The sequence below is a fragment of the Cryptomeria japonica genome, chromosome 4, assembly GCF_030272615.1.
Source record: "Cryptomeria japonica chromosome 4, Sugi_1.0, whole genome shotgun sequence".
NCBI lineage: Eukaryota > Viridiplantae > Streptophyta > Pinopsida > Cupressales > Cupressaceae > Cryptomeria > Cryptomeria japonica.
In genome coordinates, this window is record NC_081408.1 from 491,607,408 (window position 1) to 491,627,380 (window position 19,973).

Below are 19,973 nucleotides of genomic sequence, written 5' to 3' on the forward strand. Positions count from 1 at the left end.
ATGTCCCCTTCTTAAGGCTAGTTAGTAGGTGAGACTGTTAACCTATTCCTGAATTCGCATTGGCTATTTAGTGGTGGTAAGGGGAATATATTGTTCTTGGTGAGATTGGTTTTAGTTTTCTTGGCATTTGATGGTGATTTTGTGGCAGAATATATATTGCAGCAGCTTGTTGTACACAAGTTCACACAAGTTCTTTGGATGAAATAGACTTTGAAAGATATAAAGGTTTAGGATGAGCATCCTGTCCCCATACTCTGGGATAATACAAGTGCCATCAACATGTCAAAGAATCCAGTTATGTGCTTGAGGACAATGTTCCAATTAAGTATCATTTCTTGAGGGGGCAAGTACTTGAGCAACAAGTAAAGTTGGAGTATTTTGCTACAAAGGATCAGATTGTAGGTATTTTCACAAAGCCTCTTCCAAAAGAGAGCTTTGACTACTTGATGGACAAATTGGGAGTAATGTCACTCATCCATTTACTTAGTTTTTCAAGAGAAACATGTGTTTAGGGAAGCCATTCATTGCCTTATTTAGTTAGCCCCGGATAAATTGCTGTTGATGTCAAAGGGGGAGAAGTTTGAGTAAGGGGGAGCATTTCAGTCAGTGGGAGTTGTATGATTTAGTTGCATTCAGAAAATTATTTTTTATTGGGTTGCCATAAATGACAGAGAAGGCGATTTTTGGAATATTGTCATGTTTATTAGAAGCAGAAATTTAAGAGAATTAAGGAGCAGATATAAATAAGGAGAGATAAAAAAATTAATGCAGCATCACGGCCGGCTTGTATTGGAGATTTTAAATGCAATAAAATAAAATACCAGGGCCGACCCATGATAAGAAAATTGAGGGAAATTAAATAAGTAGAAATTTAATGGTTTGTCCCAAAAATTGTCCCAAAAAGGGAAGACTTTATGAGGATTGGTGCCCAGCTTTGGGCAGGTAATAAAAACAATAAAAAAGACATTTTCCAGTTGCTGCTGGCCAATCTTTTTAAGTTTTAAAATAATAAAATCTTTTTATTGTTGGCCGACCTGTCTTTGATGAGTTGTAATTCTTGGTGATGAGGCATTTTTGGGAGGTATAAATAAGGGATCTTTGAGAGTCATTTATTTATCAATTCATTACATATCTTTCCTACTTCAAGAGCGGATCTAGAGCAGAAAAAAGGAGCAGACTTATGAGTAAAAATCAGACATTTGAAAGAAAAGATCTACAGCAGAAAAGAGCAGATTTATGAGTAGTACTCAGACATATTTCGGAGCAGACTTTATGCAGATTCTCATGAAGATAAATTTCAATATGTGCATTTATTGAAGATATTTTAGCGGATCTGAATGGGAGCATTTGGCAGCATTGAGAGATGTAAGATGCCCCCCTTGCTAGCCACTAAGTTTGTGCCTTTCCCACTCACTGAAATTTTGTCAAACAGTTTGCTTGCAAGCTGATCACTGTTGGTTCTGAGTTTTACAATTACTTAGAATGATGTTAAAGTTTGACAATACTCCAAATGGTTGATCCAAATATGTTTGTTGTGACTAACTATTTAGCTTCAGCAGTATGGAATCAAATACAAACATAGATGATTTCACCACTTAAAACACTGGAACTAAGAAACAAATAGTATTTCTGATTTATAACAGCTGAGTGATATTTCGTTTGCAACGCCAATAACAATACCAAGTCTTTACATACTAGTAACAGCGATACCAAGCAATATATCTTCACTATTATAATGACAGCAAGTAACAGTCCAACTAACCTTACTTTCCACGCTATGTATGGCAAATACAAGTATTGGTACGACTCCCGCAAATACAAGTATTGGTACGACTCCCTTAACTGCAGGTACAATGCCCAGAATACTATTTCAGAACTTGGTTGACAGGGATAACATTATACCACTGCTTAAGTAATGTTTCCAGACTGGAATGATGCTGATGGAAACAAGATGTATGCAGGTACAGCACTTCTGTGACTGTTCCCAGCTTGTACGACACTGCTGTTACAATTATCAGACCTGTATGGAACTTCTGTGACTGTTCCCAGCTTGTATGGCTCGGCTGTTACAATTATCAGTCCTGTACGAAACTTCTGTGGCAATCTCTAGCTGGTACGGCACTCCACAATCACTCAAATAACATTGTAAGTTGCAATGCAGTCTTCAAATGGAACCCTTACTTCAGAACTTTAGATTTGAACCTCCAAAAACTAATGACCTCATTCAAAATGGAAGAAGCAAGTATTTCACAAACTGATTTACCTTATAGCTGCACAAATCCCCAGGCTGTATCTTTCAATAGCGTAGAGATCGTTAGCAAAGAGGGATTTTGTCCTCCAAGCCCTTGAAGATGAACTCTCTAGTTAATCTCAATAAATTCCTTATTCAATCCAGCATGCTGAAAGAGGACTCTTTAATCTCTTTTATAACCCTTTCTAAGAGCTCATTCACCTACCTCTTGTCAATGTGGGATACAGAATCACCCTTTTTACCCTTTACTATAATTTCGGAATTTTTGCCTTTTTGCCCCTATTTTCTCATGATTGCTTTTTTCGCCCCTATTTTATCGCGTTTTCTTTTTCTTTAATATTCCCCATACCATGTAACATGATTTTCCTTCAACTTAAGTCCCCGAACACTTTTTTTTGTCTCCAATGTATAATAGAATAAAGGGGAACTCTTTTATTTAAATATTTCCCATAACTATAGAGTATGCATTAATAAAGTTAAATAATTAAATTTAACTTTATAAAATAACTTTATTAACGCATGATAAATAATATCAATCAAAGTTTTAAAACCTGGACTCGCCATGGACTCGGCAAACCAAAAATTTGGACTCGGACTCGGACTTGTGAAAGACTCGGCAAAAAGAAAAACCGTAGTTTTACAAAAAAAACATAAAGAAATTAATGCATTTAGAGAACATAAGAGCCATAATTGAAACATTACACATGTCATATGATCTACAAACATGCAATATTTGAAATTTCATCATTCATACTCATAGTTTCAACCTGAGTTACCGTGTTTGCCTATATAGGCCCCCGTATTGCCGGAATACGGTTCGTGGTTCGTATATGGTACGAAACACGGTTCGGCAAATCCAGTAGCTATACACTACGTCACAACATTTGCCTAGAATTCGTAGGGTTTTAAAGAGTTTTTTTGGTAAAAATATATTTGATAAAAAGCCCTTATATTTGCATTTTTTTCCATGTTAGAGGAGAAGAATCGCTGGAATGATTCCTAAATTTCTTGTGGTGGCCAGCAGTGAGGCTGTTCTTTATCCATGAACAACTGTAGTTGCAAGTCCAATTGATTCGAGGGGGGACGATACACTGTCTGTCTACTCTGTCTGCTCCAGCGACGGAGAAAATGAATGCCATAATAATTAACATTCGGCTTTATTTAATCTTTAGGTTTGCTTTATTTTAAATTTTTCTTTTCAAAATAAAACTTCTCTATATATTATTTTTTTATTTTTAAACTATGTTCATTAGTTATTAATTTTGAAGTTTTTAATAAATCAAAATTCAATGATATATGATACATTATATTATATGTTATATATATATATATATAAATTTATAATTTCTACATTGTTTTTGTACTAACAAACCCAAACGAACCCAAACCCCTTTTCAAAATTTTGTTGTACTGGCGTACCGGATCTTCGAACCCGAACCAGTGTCCGAACCCAAACCGGTAACCTAGGTTTCAACACTAAAATGTATAATAGCAGCATAAGTTTATAAATGTTTACAAAATTACATATAATGATATGTCCCACTCCCAATGTGAAAAACAACAATGAACAAACTAAAGAGAAGACTACATCTTCCTCTTTGTATTTCTCCTAATATAGCTTAATTTTTCAGGCCTTGAGTTGTAAGTGGTAGCTAGAACAAACTTGTCATAACCAAGCAAGAATGCCGAATGAGGTCAAAAAAATAAAAGAAAACTCATTTTTAAAGCTTGCATGACGTTTTTTCTGGGTCACTTAAGTCTGTGCAAAAGACTCGTTAGGACTCGCCTCGCCCTCGCGAGTCCTTGGCGAGTCGACTCGTGGCTCTCATGGACTCATGAGTTTGTGGCCAGTCCACGAGTCTTAAAACACTAATATCAATGATAAATAAATCTTCTTGTCAATTTTAAACAATTACCATCGACATGTCACTACCGCTGGATGTCCAATCATGTGCAGAATGATATCAATGATAAATAAATAGTAAGTGTGCCCAAAATTGCCTTAAAACCCCTCAAAATGGCTTGCAATTGAAATTGTCTAGGCCAAATGGTCTCTAAGTCCCTTTAATGTCCTGGTTATCTTACGGGACCATGGGAAATAAGCTAACGACAACATCGTGCTATGAATGCTAGGAAGGGGACATTACAAGAGAAGAGTTTAAGGCAGATTTTGATGAAATTGTGAGCAGTGTTGAAGCTGATCTAGAGCAGATTCAAAACATTATTATCACTTTGTATTTTGAAGGTTGGTGCTTTATATTTTGTGAAATCGAGAGGTTGGAGGGCAAAAGTGAGTCGGGTCTCCAACAATGCTCGCTTACCCGTGGCAGCTTCCAACTCTGCCTTCACCTGAGCCAACTCCTTCTCCAGGCTACTGGCCCTAGTTCGCTTTTGGGCAAGCTCCAACTCAAGAGGTGGAACATGGGTGGCCAGCTTCGCTCGAGCTGCCAGGGCGGCAACCCGCACAATCTCCCCACTGTGCTGAGTCTGCCTGAGCTAATAATAACCATCTCAAATAGACTGCTCGACTCTCCTAAGTAGGGACTGCATCCCACTCTCTCCAGCCACCCCTGAGCATTGCCACTCCTCCAATATCACAAGGAGCTCAACCTTAGGCCAACCCCTGTCCTCAAAACATCGCCCAAATGCCTCGACGCAGCCCCCTGTGGCAAATGTGAGGAGACCCTCTAAGGCTGGTGGGCTAAGAGTCTTCTCTTGCACTGAAGTCGCCCACCGTCGAGCACATGCCTCAACCTCGGCTAAAAACTGGCCCATCCCACTAGGCTGGCTCTCCGCAGGGTCCCCAAACTGCAGATCTAGCTGACGGGCCTCCTCTTCCAACCCCTCTGTCTCATGCAGTGTCATGGTGTTATCCTACTGGGGAGAAGAACTATCCCTCTCCAAGTCCACAACAGCCTCCGAAGGTGGTCGTGGGGATACGAGCAGTGGTCCCACTTGCACAGGGGGGGAGCTGCATAGCGACCCAACCATGTATCCATAGAGGCGTCATCCTCTGCCATGTCCACACCTCCCTCCAAGGTTTGTATTGCTGGTTCCACAGAGGAGGGTGTACTCCCTACAACCCTCTGTGCGAGAACTTGTGTTGGTGGAGGATGCAACTGTCCAAAACCTGACATAGGGACTGCTGGGACGACACCAACTATCACCGTCGTACGCGAGAGTGGCATCACCTGGCCATCCACACTCAACAACGTCGGTGTAAAGAGGATGTGGCCTGTCTTTGCTCCCTTTGGGGGCTTGACCCTACCAGATAGAAGCCCCCGAGTTCCTCTAGGTATATGTCCAAAAGTCACCGCGCCGTCAGCACTCTCCCCCATACGAGGGCTCTCCTGCACCTCTCTCCGACCTGTAAGGTGTAACGCATCGTCTCCACCACTATTCCTCGACGAAACATCATCGGACTCCCCATTGCTACTATCAACCTCTTCTGCGGTCTCTGCCTCACTCTCAGAAACAGTCACTTGGACTGGTCTCCTTCGCTTCTTACTAGACTGTGCATCTCCACCACCTGTGGAGGTGTCGAGGTGGGTCCAATAAAAAATGGAGGGCTGCAAGGGGTCAATGCTACTGCTTGACTTCCATACCCACCATTCTGGAGCCACTTGTGTGGGTACTGCATCTAAGAAGAGATTGATGGCATGGAAGGGCATGTAGAATGCCTTGTGCTTCAGAGTAAAAAATTCATTGATTCTATTTGAAAGCACCGTCGCCCAGTTATACACCATGCCATTCCGCAATCCATCCATCAAGGTGATCATAGGTACCGCCGTGTCGGATGCCCTGTTGGCTCCCATGAGGCGGCTCTTCATTACATCGAGCAAACACTGCCACCCTCTTGTTATGATGAAAGATTTCTTCAAACCCCTACCCTTTGGAGCAGTTATCCTCTCCCATTCGGCTGTTGACAAATCACTGCGGCATATCCACTGTAGGAGCTGCATCTTCTTCTCGGCTGACATTTTCGTGGCACTCCTGTCCACCTCCTTGCCCTCGTCTGGAATACCAAACACTTGAGCGAAAGCGTCTGGTGCGAAGGAAACGACAATATCCGTGTCATGGTATTTGAATGCCGATACTCACAGCTCTGCATTATAGGTTTTAATTAACATGCAAAGGTATGGCTCGAAGTCGCGTATGGTGAAAACAGGCATCTGTATAGCCCAATGCACGCGTGCCCTACACAATGATGTCTTCAGCGCAGTGTCATCTGGGGTTTGTGCTTCCACCCACCATGTCCGGCACACACTTCTGCTCAAACCTTCGAATGTAATTGTTTTTGCTGTAATTTTTGTTGGCATTGCTTTCTTTCCTTCATCTGGTTGCACCACCTTTTTCACTTTGCCGACATTGCTCGAATCCTCCATTCTGCTATTTCCAAACGGTTGTCCCAATGAGTTCTCGGATTGCTGTAACTGCTTCCTCCAATCTAACTTCTTTAGTCTCCTGTTCCCTAACTCCATCGATGAATTTGTACCCTGCTTGCACACTTATATCCTTTTCAAAATTCGTACCCTATCTCAACTTCTCTGGCCTTGGCTTTGTATGCAATCTTTAATAGTTAATTATTCCACACATTCCAATCTTAGTGCCTTCCTTGGCCGCACGGATTTCACCTTCTGCACGTACGGATTTCATTTCATGATGTGCTGAATTTGATTTACTATTGTACGGAATTCATATTTCATAATGTGCAGATTTCTTTTCTCCATCGTATGTATGGAATGCTCCTGTCTATGTGTGTCGTACTGATTTGTACGGATTTTCCCCCAACATACCGTACATATTAATAGTACGGACTTATCTTTGAGCACAACCTTTCTTTTTCCAATATAATGGCTTTTTCGTACGACTGTACGGCCTTTTCCGTATGGTCGTGCGAATTTTCTTTTTTTTTAAAAAAAAAAAATTAAAACTTTTTTTTGGCTGTAAGGCCTTTTCTGTACGGTCGTACGGATTGGTTTTTTAATTTTTTAAATTTAGTATGGCTGTACGACCCTTTCCGTACGGTCGTACGGATTTTTTCGTTTTTTCTTCTTCTTTTTTTTTTAAACGTACTCATCTGGTGGGGTCCTTCGAATGCCTCTTGTGATACAATTTTAGTTTCAACCCGTTTACGGCGTCCAACACCTCCTTCCTGTTGAGCATCCACAATTTAATTGCTCCGTTTGCACTGACCTCACACACCTTGAAGAAACCTAGCCATCGTACTTTAAATTTACTAGGTTTGATTTCGTTCGATCCATTGAATTTCAACACTAATTGCCTCGGAGTAAATCTAATTTGCCTAAGATGCTTGTCGTGCCAAACCTTCCGTCTTTGCTGGGCTGCCTCTATGGCCCATTGTGCCATCATTCGCTGTTCGTCCAACTTGTTCAAGGCGTACAACCTCTCCCTTAGGTTTTTGATGTCACCCAGTCGATTTTCGATGGCAATCCGAAGACTCAACACCATGAACTCCCACGGCACCATGACTTCTTGTCCGTACATCAACTGAAAACGGGTTTGGCCGGTGGTCACTTTATACGTTGTTCGGTAGGCCCAGAGTACCATTGGTGGTCGTTCCTCCCAATCATCTTTTTCGACCCCACACGACTTATAAATTACCGACATTATTGTTTTATTGGTTGCCTCGGCTTGCTCATTCGTGGGAGGGTAATAGGGGCTTGACAGGGAGTGGAAAATTTTAAACTTTGTGGTTAGCAGTCGGATGATGTGGTTTACGAAGTGGCCCCCCTGATTGCTCGTCAGCTAGATAGGAATTCCATATCGGGTAATGATCTTTTCATAGATAAACTTTGCCATGCTGATTGCTGAGTTGTTTGGGAGAGCTTGTGCCTCGACCCACTTTGTTAAGTACTCTGTCGCCACTACGATGTACTTGCATCGACGCGCTCTACTTGGCTTTAGGGGTCCGATGAAATCCAACCCCCATTGTTCGAATAGCTCCTTTGCATGCGATGGGTTGAGCGGCACGAAATCCCTCTTAAGTGGCCTTTCGGCCCGTTGGCACATATCACAACTAATCACCCATTCTCGGGCATCGTTATAGAGTGTCGGCCACCAAAGTCCTGCCAACAACACTTTCCTGACAGTTGTATCCGGCCCCACATCTCCACCTGTCGGCCCTTAATGTGCTTCCCTAAAGACTTCCTGAACCTCATCTTCTACAACACAATGCCATACGACTTGGTCAGGTCCCATTTTATACAAGAGGCCATTGATTAATTGAAACGTCCTGCTACGGAGTACCAGCTTCCTTCTTTCTCCTAGCGGCATCTCCTTTGGAAACTGTGATGTTGAAAGGTACTCCCCCACGCTGGTGTACCAAGTAGGCAAGACAACAATTCGAAATAGATGAGCATCCGAAAAGTCTTCGTTGACTCCCTCGGCCGGCTCGCCAGACCTGATCCTTGACAATTGATCAGCGATCACATGGCTTTTCCCGGGTCAGACAATGATATTGAATGTAAACTCTTGTAGGAGGAGTAATCATCGGCTGATCCGTCCTTGGATGATCGGCTTGTTGACCAAGTACATCAACGCCTGGTGGTCCACATAAAATGTAAATGGCGTTGCCAAAAGATAGTGTCGGAATTTCTGGACCGAATACACCATCCCCAGGGCTTCTCTTTCCGTGGTCCTATAGTTCTTTTCGGCCTTTGACAGCAACCGACTCGCAAAGTAAACTGGGTGGTCCAGTCCATGGTCCACAACCTGTGCCACTGTGGCTTTGATTGCAAAGTTGGACGCATCCACATGGACATGGAACTCCTTGTCCCAGTTCGAGTACGTAAGAATTGGCGCACCCACTAGCCGTGTCTTCAGTTCTTGAAATGCTTCTTCCTGTGCCATTCCCCACGCGTATGGTTCTCCTCTCCGTATTAGTTTGTCCAGTGGGTATGACACTCAAGCGAAGTTCTTGATGAATCTCCTATAGTACCCAATGTGTCCGAGAAAGGACATCACTCTAGTGACGTCCGCTGGTGCCTCCATTTCCACGATCACTCGAACCTTGTCCAGGTCGGTTTTCAATCCAGCCTTGCATACGATGTGTCCCAGTAACTTCCCTTGGGGGACCATGAATCTGCACTTCTTGGGATTTAGTGCCAATCGCGCCCTCCTGCATCTTTCCATGCTTTCCTCGAGAGCCGCTAAATGTGCATCCTGTGTTGTAAATTGACTAGTCTTCTAAGAAAGCCTTGAAGTTGCCCATCGACATTTTGTCAAAGATGTGGAGGATTATCCTTTGAAAGATTGCTGGCGCATTGCATAGGCCGAAGGGCATTCTGTTATATGCATAGACGCCATCTTCCACCACAAAGGTTGTCTTCAACTTATTCTCCACTGTGATGGATATCTGTGTAATATCCCAACTATTTTTTTTTTGTTTTTTAGGCCAATAATATTCATCCACAAACAGATAACCCGGTAAGGTTAGAAAGCATAAACTGAAAACTTGTTGGAAAATGCAACCCTTCCACTTTCTGATCACCAAGTGCCCAATGTGGGAAGGTGAGAGCATACGGTGTTGAGGGGATAGTTAGCTTCAAATAACTGGAAACAATACAATGCTTGGGCGGCAAGCCAGCCCCTTCCGCTTATCCAGTGGGAATGCAAGAAACTTGGCGGTGAACCAGCCAAGAGAAACATACAAAGGCACAAATCACTCAACCGCGATATTTCAGCGGGAGGACTGAAATTACAAAACAATCTCAACTCAATTGCTTATGCAGCAGGAGGACCATTACACTCATACATCACTCGACCACTTATGCAGTGGGAGGACTGAATTACAATTTACTTGAAAATAGGTGGCAAGCCAGCCTCTTCCACTTTTCAGTGGGGTGAGAGTTACAAACCAGAATTGGTTAGTAGTACTACTACATAACCTTACAATAATCAAGATAATGTGAGAAGAGAGTAATGCTGAATATCCAAATAAGAACATGAAATTTCTGCTAACATCAAAATCTCCAGGCTGGAATTGCAAAACCAGCAGCTTATGGATTCACTAAAACGCTCATAACTCTCTCATTACTCACCCAATTCACCCAAAATCTGTTCTAAATAATTGCTATACCAGCTACAATGAAAACAAACCCAAGGAAAGCCATTGTAACACCCATATTTATTTTGCATGCTTCCCAATGCATTCACAAAACCCAACACCTAACCCGGGAAGTTCGATTTGCAATATAAAAATCCACACTCAAAATAAGATGCTAAAAACTTACAATATGCATCGCTAGTGGTAGGAGGGAAGGATGAGCCGGTACCCAGAATGACGGAATTGCCTAGTCAAGAGGTGTGAGCAAAATACACTTTCAGCAGTCCCGCGACCAGCAACTAGAAAACACTCCAATCCCACATAGAACACTCCACAATCTGCAACTCACTCACCAACAACACTGGGAATAGATGGACACAACTAGGTACTATCTTGCAAGAACGAAACTGAGACTTAGCGAGGAAGCCAGACTTCGAAGCTCAGATTTTCAGTCGCCAATTCGGCAGCCTAATGATGCAAATTCATTTCATACCAAATGAGAGGCCAAGCACCTATATTTATAGATTTTTCCCTCTGAAATTCAAATGCAAATGGCACCCAAAACCATTGAAATTCAATTTCATTTCATGTCATAGCCTCCCCTAGACATGGTGTTAATTTTCCCAAATTCCCTAGGCAAAGTTTGAACTTTTTCTTAGGTGACAACTTTGCGATATAAAATAATAAAAACATGAAATATTTCATCTTTCTCAACGCCACCTCTTTTAATGCCATTGACGTAGGAGAATAATAATATTGCTAGTAGATAGATATTTTCCTAAGTTGTCCCATACCACAAATAATCAGTAATAAAAATAATTAAATATCAAACCTTAGGATAAGGAATTAATATTTAATTAAATAACTTAGAACTCCAATACTGATTAATACCAAAATCAAGGATGAAGACCACTGAATTGTGCTGAGTTAGGACCTTGTCCGAGACTGCTAAAAATAGAAATGCTCAACACAACCACTTACTAAAAATAGTTAAGTCAAGAAATACTACTCCGAAAAACATAATCTTTGTACCCAGAGAAAGAGCTTGGAAAGCTCAGTAGAACTGCATCAACCAAACAACCAAACCCTAACTTACTAAAAATAATAAGTTTTGACTTCACCAAAGAATCCTCCTAGAAAATAGGAAACCCTAATTTCTGCTCCCGACTATCCTACGGGCCTCCGAACTAGGCTAACGGCCAACTGAACTAATCACTGTGGAGAAGGGGATATTACAATCTGGTTATAACCAGAAAATCCGTCCATAAACGAGTATATTTTGTGGCTGGCCACTTCCTCTTGAATGGTGTCAGTGAATGGTATAAGGAACGGGTCCTTGATAGTGACTGCATTGAGGCACTTGAAGTCGACACAGATTTTGATCTGGTTGGTCTCTTTCTTTAGGGATATCACTATCGGGGATACCCATTCGCTGGTTTGCACCTTAAAAATGATCCCCGCTTCTAGCATACGCTCAATCTCGTCATTTACCCTTGCCGCATAATTCTTTTTGATCCTCTACGGCCTTTTCTGTACAGGTATGGCTCCTAGTACCAAAGGAATCCGATGTACACATAGTTTTGGTGGTATGCCCTTCAAGTCTTTATAGCTCCATGCAAACACGTCCTTATATTCCATGAAAATTTTAAATGTGGCAGCTTTTAATACAGAGTTCCAATCATCACCTACCAAATTTTCTTAGATGCAGCTTCTTCATCGAGGTTTGTGGCTTTTACGGAAGGCTCCTCGTACCGAATGGGTTTCGCCATGTTGAACTTGTGTGCCGGTGCTTCATTTATGGGTGCGTCCCCTTCCGTGTACTCTCCATACATTGGCGGGAACCTGTTCTCCTCTGGCTCCTCTATCTGGAGCATGTTACACTGGAACAACTCATAATCGTCCATCTGCCAATGGAAGAGTCCATTCAATGAGCATATGTCGTCCTTTGAGCAACCGTCCAGTTCAAACACTCCTTTGTTATTTGGTTCCATCTTGTCTCTGCCTTCGTAGGAATCCCACTCCCATCTGTTTGAGTCTTCTGAATCAGAGTTCGATGCGAGCTCCTCGGTGACGGCCTAGTTCATGAGGTCAATGAAGTACTTCTGTCCATCTTTCTCCATGGAGAGGGTGTTCTTCCAATTGTGATTCACCTTTGCTTTGACCAGCCACCCTCTCCCTAAGATGGTGTCGCAGCCCTTCTTCTTAAGTGGGACCACCACAAAATCCAGGACAAATGGTTGTGTTCCGATTGTCACTTGTTCTGCCATAAGCACTCCCAGGGGTTTTATCCCATGTTGGTCTATGCCAAGCAAGTTAAAAGTTGGTGGCCATAGTGTCGGTTTGCCAAGCTTCTTCCAAGTTTCTTCAGGAAGGACATTTACCTCAGATCCGCCATCTACAATGGTGTCCATTAGGATGGTCCCGAGTATGCCCATTTCCACGACTGCTGGATGTCGACCGTTGTTCAATGTTAGGATCAAGGGATCTATTGCTGACCTGCTAGAGACATTCGTACCCTGGGTTATCCGATTCTGTGTGGTTATTTGTATTGAATGCAAGAGTGTCGTACGTAGTTGAGGCATTGTTTCTAGAAGGTCCTTCACTTTTACGGGTACTTCTGTTTGCAACATTTGCTTCAGAATATTTTCCTCTGCCTCCGAGCGGGAGGTACTTGCCGCCTCGTAGGTGTCCCTCTGTTGTGCCATTATATCTTTTTCCACTTGGGCTTTCGCCTCCAGTGTTCGTTGTTTCTCTGTACGTGGGTCCGGGTAGGTGGCTTTCTTTGTCTTCAACCTTGTGAGAGCCAACAGCGGCTCCTCTGTTCCCATTCCCTCGATGTATAGGTTGACCCCGGATTTTGGGCAGTTTTCGTCGTCATGATCTCCTGGTCCACACCACTTACACAACTTTTGCAGGGTTTCTTTCGTTGTGCAGTCTCTAGCGAAGTGCCCCCACTGGTTGCAAGCCCTACATTGGATCATTGGTTGCCCTTTTGTGTCGTACTGGATCTGGCTCCGGTTGTTATTGTTATTATTGTTATTGCTTTTCCTCCTCGCCGGTTGTTCTGGTACCCGCCAGATGATGCATTGTTATTGGTGGGTTGGGACGTGCCCGCTATTGTAGACGTTGATGGCTGCTCTTGTGTAAAGAGGATTTGTTGATTCCTTGTCTTCATATTATAAGGGCATTCCTTCGTCGAATGTCCCATTATTTGGCAAATGTCACAACAAGCCTTCTTCGGGCAAGAACCTTTCGTGTGCCTGTCAGTTCTGCATTCAGTACACCATAAATCGCCTTCCTCGGTTTTGCTCGTGCTCCCCTTCATTGTTTTAAACTCTTTCATCATTCGCTCCATGTCTTTCTGGAGCACTTGGACCTTCTTGCTGGATTACCTGCCACTGCTGCTTTCTTCCGAGGAGTCGTCTTTGTCGGATGAGGATTTGTCCTTCTTTTTAGATGTTTTATGTTCACTCTCCAGGTCCATCGCCCTATTGTACGCATCGCTGTATGATGTGGGTGGTACAATCTTCATTTTTTTCCGAAGGGAAGGCCTCAATCCTTCCACAAACCATCTATTCTTCAGCCCGTCTGTTGGCTGGCTATCCATCTTCTCCAACAACTCTTTCAGCCTTCGGCCATACGCACAGACCGTCTCCTTTTTGCCTTTTTTTGCAATGTAGATTTCGGCCACAATTTCATTATCATCTCGTAGTAGCTGAAACTCTGCTTGAAATTCTTTTTGTAAGTTAGCCCATGTAGTCACCTTTTGTTTATCTATGTCGGAGTACTAATCAATGGCTACTCCCCTCAGTGTGGCAGGAAATTGCAACACCCACTCAGCCTGGTCCACCACCCCATTGGCGGATCAGATGGTCTCACATGTACGAAAATGCCGTACAGGGTCTTCCTTTTCGTCCCCCGCAAACTTTGGCAATTTTTGTTTGTTTGCCATCACACTTCTTGGTTGCGCTATGCCTGTGCCTCCGAAACCCGACCCTCCAGAGCTTGGTCCTCTAGAAACTGGTGCGTTGGTTCCTACTACGTGGCTCTAAGTTTTACGATTGGATGCCACTGAGCCAAACAGATTGCTTCTCGTACCGTGCGCCTGTGTCCCTCTGACACCTTTGGCTGCATTGGCATCCCCAACCTCTCTGTTCTCGGTTTCGGTCCCCTTCTCCCTTCTCGTCTCGTTTCCCCTAAATGGTGTGTACGGATCGACTGCACTCCCGTCACCGATCTCCTCCAACGTGAGGGACAAATCCCCCAACTGTTTCCTGGTGGTTTCGATTAACACCGCATCTTGGCCCTCGCTAGAGCCATTGCTACCATTTCTGCCGCTTCCTTTGTTGGCAATCCTCTTGAATCTTCTTCTTCGTTCTACTGCTTGTTCGAGAATTAATGCTCGTTGGGCGGTTTCAGAGTCCCCTACGTATTCCTTTTTGTTTTTGTCCTTATTTAGCAGATTGGGCATTAATTCTAAATTCTCCTTATGAAATGGAACAAGACGTCATATTAAAAAGAACACTTTTATTAATTCATCCCTCGTATATAATGTATGTCACTAACATACTCGTTACAATGGGGGTGTTCTTGTTTATTCTCCTTCACTCGTACATAGTTCAGGGATTATTCACCCCTCGCTCGGTTTCATCACGCTCCTCTTCTTGGCGCCTGTAAAACTCTCGTAGGATTTGTTTTCGTCGGTTCTCTGAATAGGTGTCTTCCCTGTGGTTTTGAAGAGCCAAAAATGCCTATGCCAGAAGGTTGGGTAAGTTGCTTGTCAAACGATTTACCGTCGGGCTTATACCAAGCGCACTCCACACAGCATCCTCTAGAACATCCTCGGTGGTGGCTTCTCTTCGTACGTGTGTTTCGATCGCCGCCTGAAGGATGCAGGAGAAATCTTTCGTAAGTGCTAGTTCTCCCTTGAACAGTTCCTGCAGGCTCTTCGCTAGGGTTACTGCTCGTCTCTTCGGGCAATGGTTGTCCCATTTATCCATGTGCCATGTAGTATATTCCCGTGCTCTAGATTAATTTAGGCAACGTCGCTAGATGTTTTCCCCTACGGGTGTGAGTGTGTGTTTAGTGCATTGCAGATAACTAGAATATGACAATGTACACAGATGCAGACAAATAGATGAACTTAATACTGCATTCTCATTGATAACATGTGCCAGTACATCTGATAACGTCTAGCCTGTACTATCGTACCACAAACTGGAAACAAGGACGACTGTAGAGGTGTCAGCACGGTTACCCGGTGGCCAAGTGCTGGCAACCGTCAGTTAACCGCCGACCTTTAACACACAAATTAACACATGTAATTACCCGACAACAGTTGGTACCTCTTACTCAAAGAGTTTGTTGTCTCTTGTTGAGTTGGTGCTTAGTGGATGGGATTGGTGTCTTCTATGGGTTGGTGTCTCCTATGGGTTGGTGTGTATGAAGCTTGTAAGAAAAGACATATATAAAAGCAAGATTTTGTCGTGGTTTTCTCCTACAAATGTTTGCACAGAAAATCAAATGTTTCTCCTAAAACCATCATTTTTCCCAATGCATAGATCATTTTGCTCTCTTCACTCTCTCTTTTCTCACTTTCTTTAAATTTTTTTGTTTGGGGGCATAGTCCCTAAACCCATGCTTCCAACCTGCAGTGAAATGAAAGTTCGTCTTGCAAGGAAATGAGTTTGTTTCCCTGCACCGCTTCTATCATTGGGTTTTTCTCACATCTAACACCTTGTGCAGCTTATCATTTCTGCCCCTTGAACCCATTATGGTTTCCACTCCCAAACCCCCATCAATTAGTGGGATCTCCAGTAATATCAAAAAATTGATTACAATGAAGGGGTTTGGGAGTGGAGACCAGAATCAAGAACTTAGACAACTAAAATCATCACTATTAAATGCCAATTGATAAAGATATATATTAAATATTTAACTATTAGTTGGCATTTAATATTTATCTTTATCACTACCATTTTGACATTTGGCATTTGGCATTGATCAATGATAAAGTATCATACCATAAAATGTATTTAGTTTTACAATTTTGTATATTTCTTTAAATTTTTTGTATATATATACACATATATGGATGTACCCAAACCAATGTACCCAAGGGCAAAACAAAATTGCTCATACCCACATACCGGGGTCTAGTATTCGTACCCATTCACGTACTCGTAACTTAGATTAATATAATTAGATGCATGTAGTCCTGAGTATATGCCCATAAATCTGTAGATTAACGCTTTCCTCTATAATTACCCAAGTTTGTGTTCATTTCTTCCTAGGGGATTGAATTTTAAGAGGATGTCCTTTAATAACAGCATTTTTTTCAATTTCAGTTGTAACTTGGGTTGGACAACCTATTTTCATTGCATGCATTTATTGAAATCTTAGATCATTTTAGTTCTCTTGAGCCTCATGTATCAATTCTAATTTTATATGAATGACAAGGCACATTGATGGAGAGCTTTCCTCATCTTTGATTAAGATCATGAGACTAATCAACCTTTAGAAGGTGCTAGTGCTGAAAGTTTGGGTTCCAAAGTTTCAAGAGGGGAAAGAAAGGCAAGAGAAAATTCTTGTGAAGAATTTTCTAGGAAATTCAATGTACTTATTATGACATTTTTTTATGTTTTTTTATGCGAGTATGATTTGAACTATAGAATTTTAATACAGCTTGAGGCATGATAAAAATTTGCTTTAATGCTTAACAATCATTTAAATTTGGTTTTCTTGATGCTCTACAATCCAATGCACTTGTTATTTCAAAAAGTAATGGTACTGGAAGCATCTTGATATATATGTTAAATAAATGGTAAATTCTGTCAGATAGTTGAACTTTAGGTCTAGTTTGTTGCCATGTTACCTTTTGCTAAATCAGAAGATAAAAGTGCATAATGCTAACATAGATTTATTTAAATACTTCTTTCTAAGAAATAGCTATTTTGTGAACTAGAGAAAATGTTCAAGTTCTTATAGGTTTCTAAAAATCTCCAGTTTCTGTTTATCATTGAAAAACTCTAGATTTCCTGGGGAAAATAATGCTTTGGAAAGCTTGTATCTTTTGCTTCATTTTACAGTCTAGCATATTTATTTCCTTATGTTCTTCTCTTAAAGATTAAACAATTTTAGTTATTTATTGTAAATTTGCATTTCTTTATTTACTTATAATGCTTAATTTTGGCTTCTGTGTTATTTAGTTTTAAGCTGTCAGAAAAAGAAATGTGTTTTTAGTAAATCTGGAATGTATATGCTGCTTAACTAACATAGAGACAACCACCACCATAAAATTTTGTTTAATTTCATTGCCACTTTCTGTCGTTTATCTTCAGATTGCAAATGCATGTCATTTGGAGCGGATTGATTTGTCAGCCCATGGATTTTATGCAACTCCTGACATTGGCTTTGACTGGAAAAGTGGAAAAGGAAAACCCTTCAGCTACTACACCTTTGGTGCTGCATATGCAGAGGTTGAAGTTGACACATTAACTGGAGATTTTCATTTGAGGGAAGCTGACATAGTGATGGATTTGGGAAATTCTTTGAATCCTGCAATAGACATTGGCCAGGTCTTTATCTTGTTTCCCGTCTTTGCATTCATTGAAGATTGTTCGTTAGTTCATGTTGATGAGTTGGTAGATCATAGCAGCAGTAGATTCATGTATTAGCGAGTCAAAATTGATGTATTTGGCAGTACAGTAGGGAGAAGGGAAGTTGATAAGGAAACAACAAAATATAAATTTGCAGGAATTTCAGAACTTGATAAATGAAAGGGATTGATTGAAGCTATGATCTTTTGAGGAAAGTTTGATTCTTGTCATTGTAAAAGAACCTTTATCATCTATATCTATACTGAGGTTGACTTGAGGCCAGCATTGTTAGATCATAGATGTATAAGTGCAGTAAAGCCAAAAGTGTACTTAAGTACTGAGTCATCAAGTTATATTTCTTTTTGCTTTACTTAAAATCAATTTTCTCTATTTCTATGTACATTAAATTGGTGGAGATGTAGACGAAGCCCTAACTGGAGCTTGAAATTGAATAATGGAGAACCATTTAAAGACTGAAGAACCTTTTCTAATTTTTAGACCCTCGCCACTTATCTCTATGGAAAACAAGGTCATTCTACCATCTTTTTATGTTGTGAAAACAACAAAAAATAGTTGGAGAATAAATCAGGCTTCCTATTGATTGTATGAGTTTTTAGGCAAAAGAAGCGGTGTATCGGTGAAATCTGTGGTAGAATCTAGCATTATTGCATTCAAAAGGAGCAATTCCATTGAGTTTTGATTCTTGAATTTTTCGTGTGTTGCTAATTGTTGTTGGCAATTTGTTGGATACAACAAGTGAAGTATATTGGAGGAATCAAAATCCCTATTGATTCCTTGGGGCCCACATTTATTACCTCTGTGTTTGCTTGAGTTTCAGATCTTAATAATTGTGATTTACTTATCGGGACCCACCAATTCTCCCTTGGACGTGGGGAACAAAGAAGCTAAACATTCATCCATTTCTTAGTTTGGGACTCACCTAGGTAGTAAATGTCTACACTTACTTTGTTTTTCCTTTTCTTGTGGGATGTGGCATTGAGGTGTCTCACCTTCTCTTCTAATGAAATCTTTATGCTGGCACCTCCCTATTGGGACCCACCAAAGTTCTTGTATTATCTCCATGTTGGCAAAATTATTTTATTTCCTTTGCTAGGCAATACCAAACACTCAAAGCTAAGCAATTGAAATAAAATTGTGGGTATTAACCTCCTACCTAGTAGTAGTTACCATCTTAATGGTGACGGTACTTGGCAGCCACATCTTGTTGGACCATTACATATTTAAGGATTTGGGTGCAACAATTATTGTAATTACTGATTGTTATAGGCGACTGTGGAATAAAGAAATCCTAGACAGTTACAACTTCTAGTGTAGCTATTATAAGTTGGCAAATGTATAGCTATAGAGATACACCTTGTCACAACCATAAAGAGGCATGATGCCAGGTGATTGATTTTTACTTAGGATTCCAACAATTTCTCACATTCCCACTAGAATTGGTCATAACAACAAACCTATACAGGTACATCTAAGGGGGGCAGCAAGGAAAGAACATAGAGTAGATTCAAAGAATATTGTCCTCCTTCGACAAGAGATGTGAGATGGAGTGATAATTGAATAAAAAATACATTTGCAGGTATAGAGAGATGGATAGGAAGAAAGCTTAGAGAATTTTCTTCCTTGGCTAGATATAGAAGATCCTGTTAATGGGAATTGATTGATAGAAAATTGTAAGTCCTGATCAGCTTGGTATCACCACATGCATGGCACCCATTGATTCGATGCAACAGGACAATCATGTTCTTACAAATACGACTACTTGGGATTCACATATTGCACTTGTGGAGTGTCAGATTGCAGATTTGGAGGATTATCTTGAGGATATTCACCTACCCTTTCTTGATGGCCACATCATCAATGTTAGGCCACCATCATTGTAGTCTTTGGAACTTGTTCTACACCAATCTTCATAGGTTTTGGGATTGACATTATCTCATTTTGACACGAGTATGTTTGAGAAATTTTTAGAGGCACACATCATTTGGATTTGAATTCTTGATTCTTCCAATTTATGGGAATTGTTTCTCCAATCACC

General features: G+C 41.3%; 1 protein-coding gene across 4 annotated transcripts in view; it reads left to right on the plus strand.

Annotated features, from left to right (window-relative positions):
• LOC131060385 (xanthine dehydrogenase 1) overlaps positions 1 to 19,973 on the plus strand; it is a 272,861-nt gene that overhangs the window by 198,884 nt on the left and 54,004 nt on the right. For all 4 annotated transcript variants that reach the window (XM_057993589.2, XM_059219902.1, XM_057993588.2 and 1 more), the window contains one exon: positions 17,660 to 17,896. In XM_057993589.2, the coding sequence (XP_057849572.2) occupies positions 17,660 to 17,896 (237 nt within the window). The remainder of the gene's footprint in view (positions 1 to 17,659; positions 17,897 to 19,973) is intronic.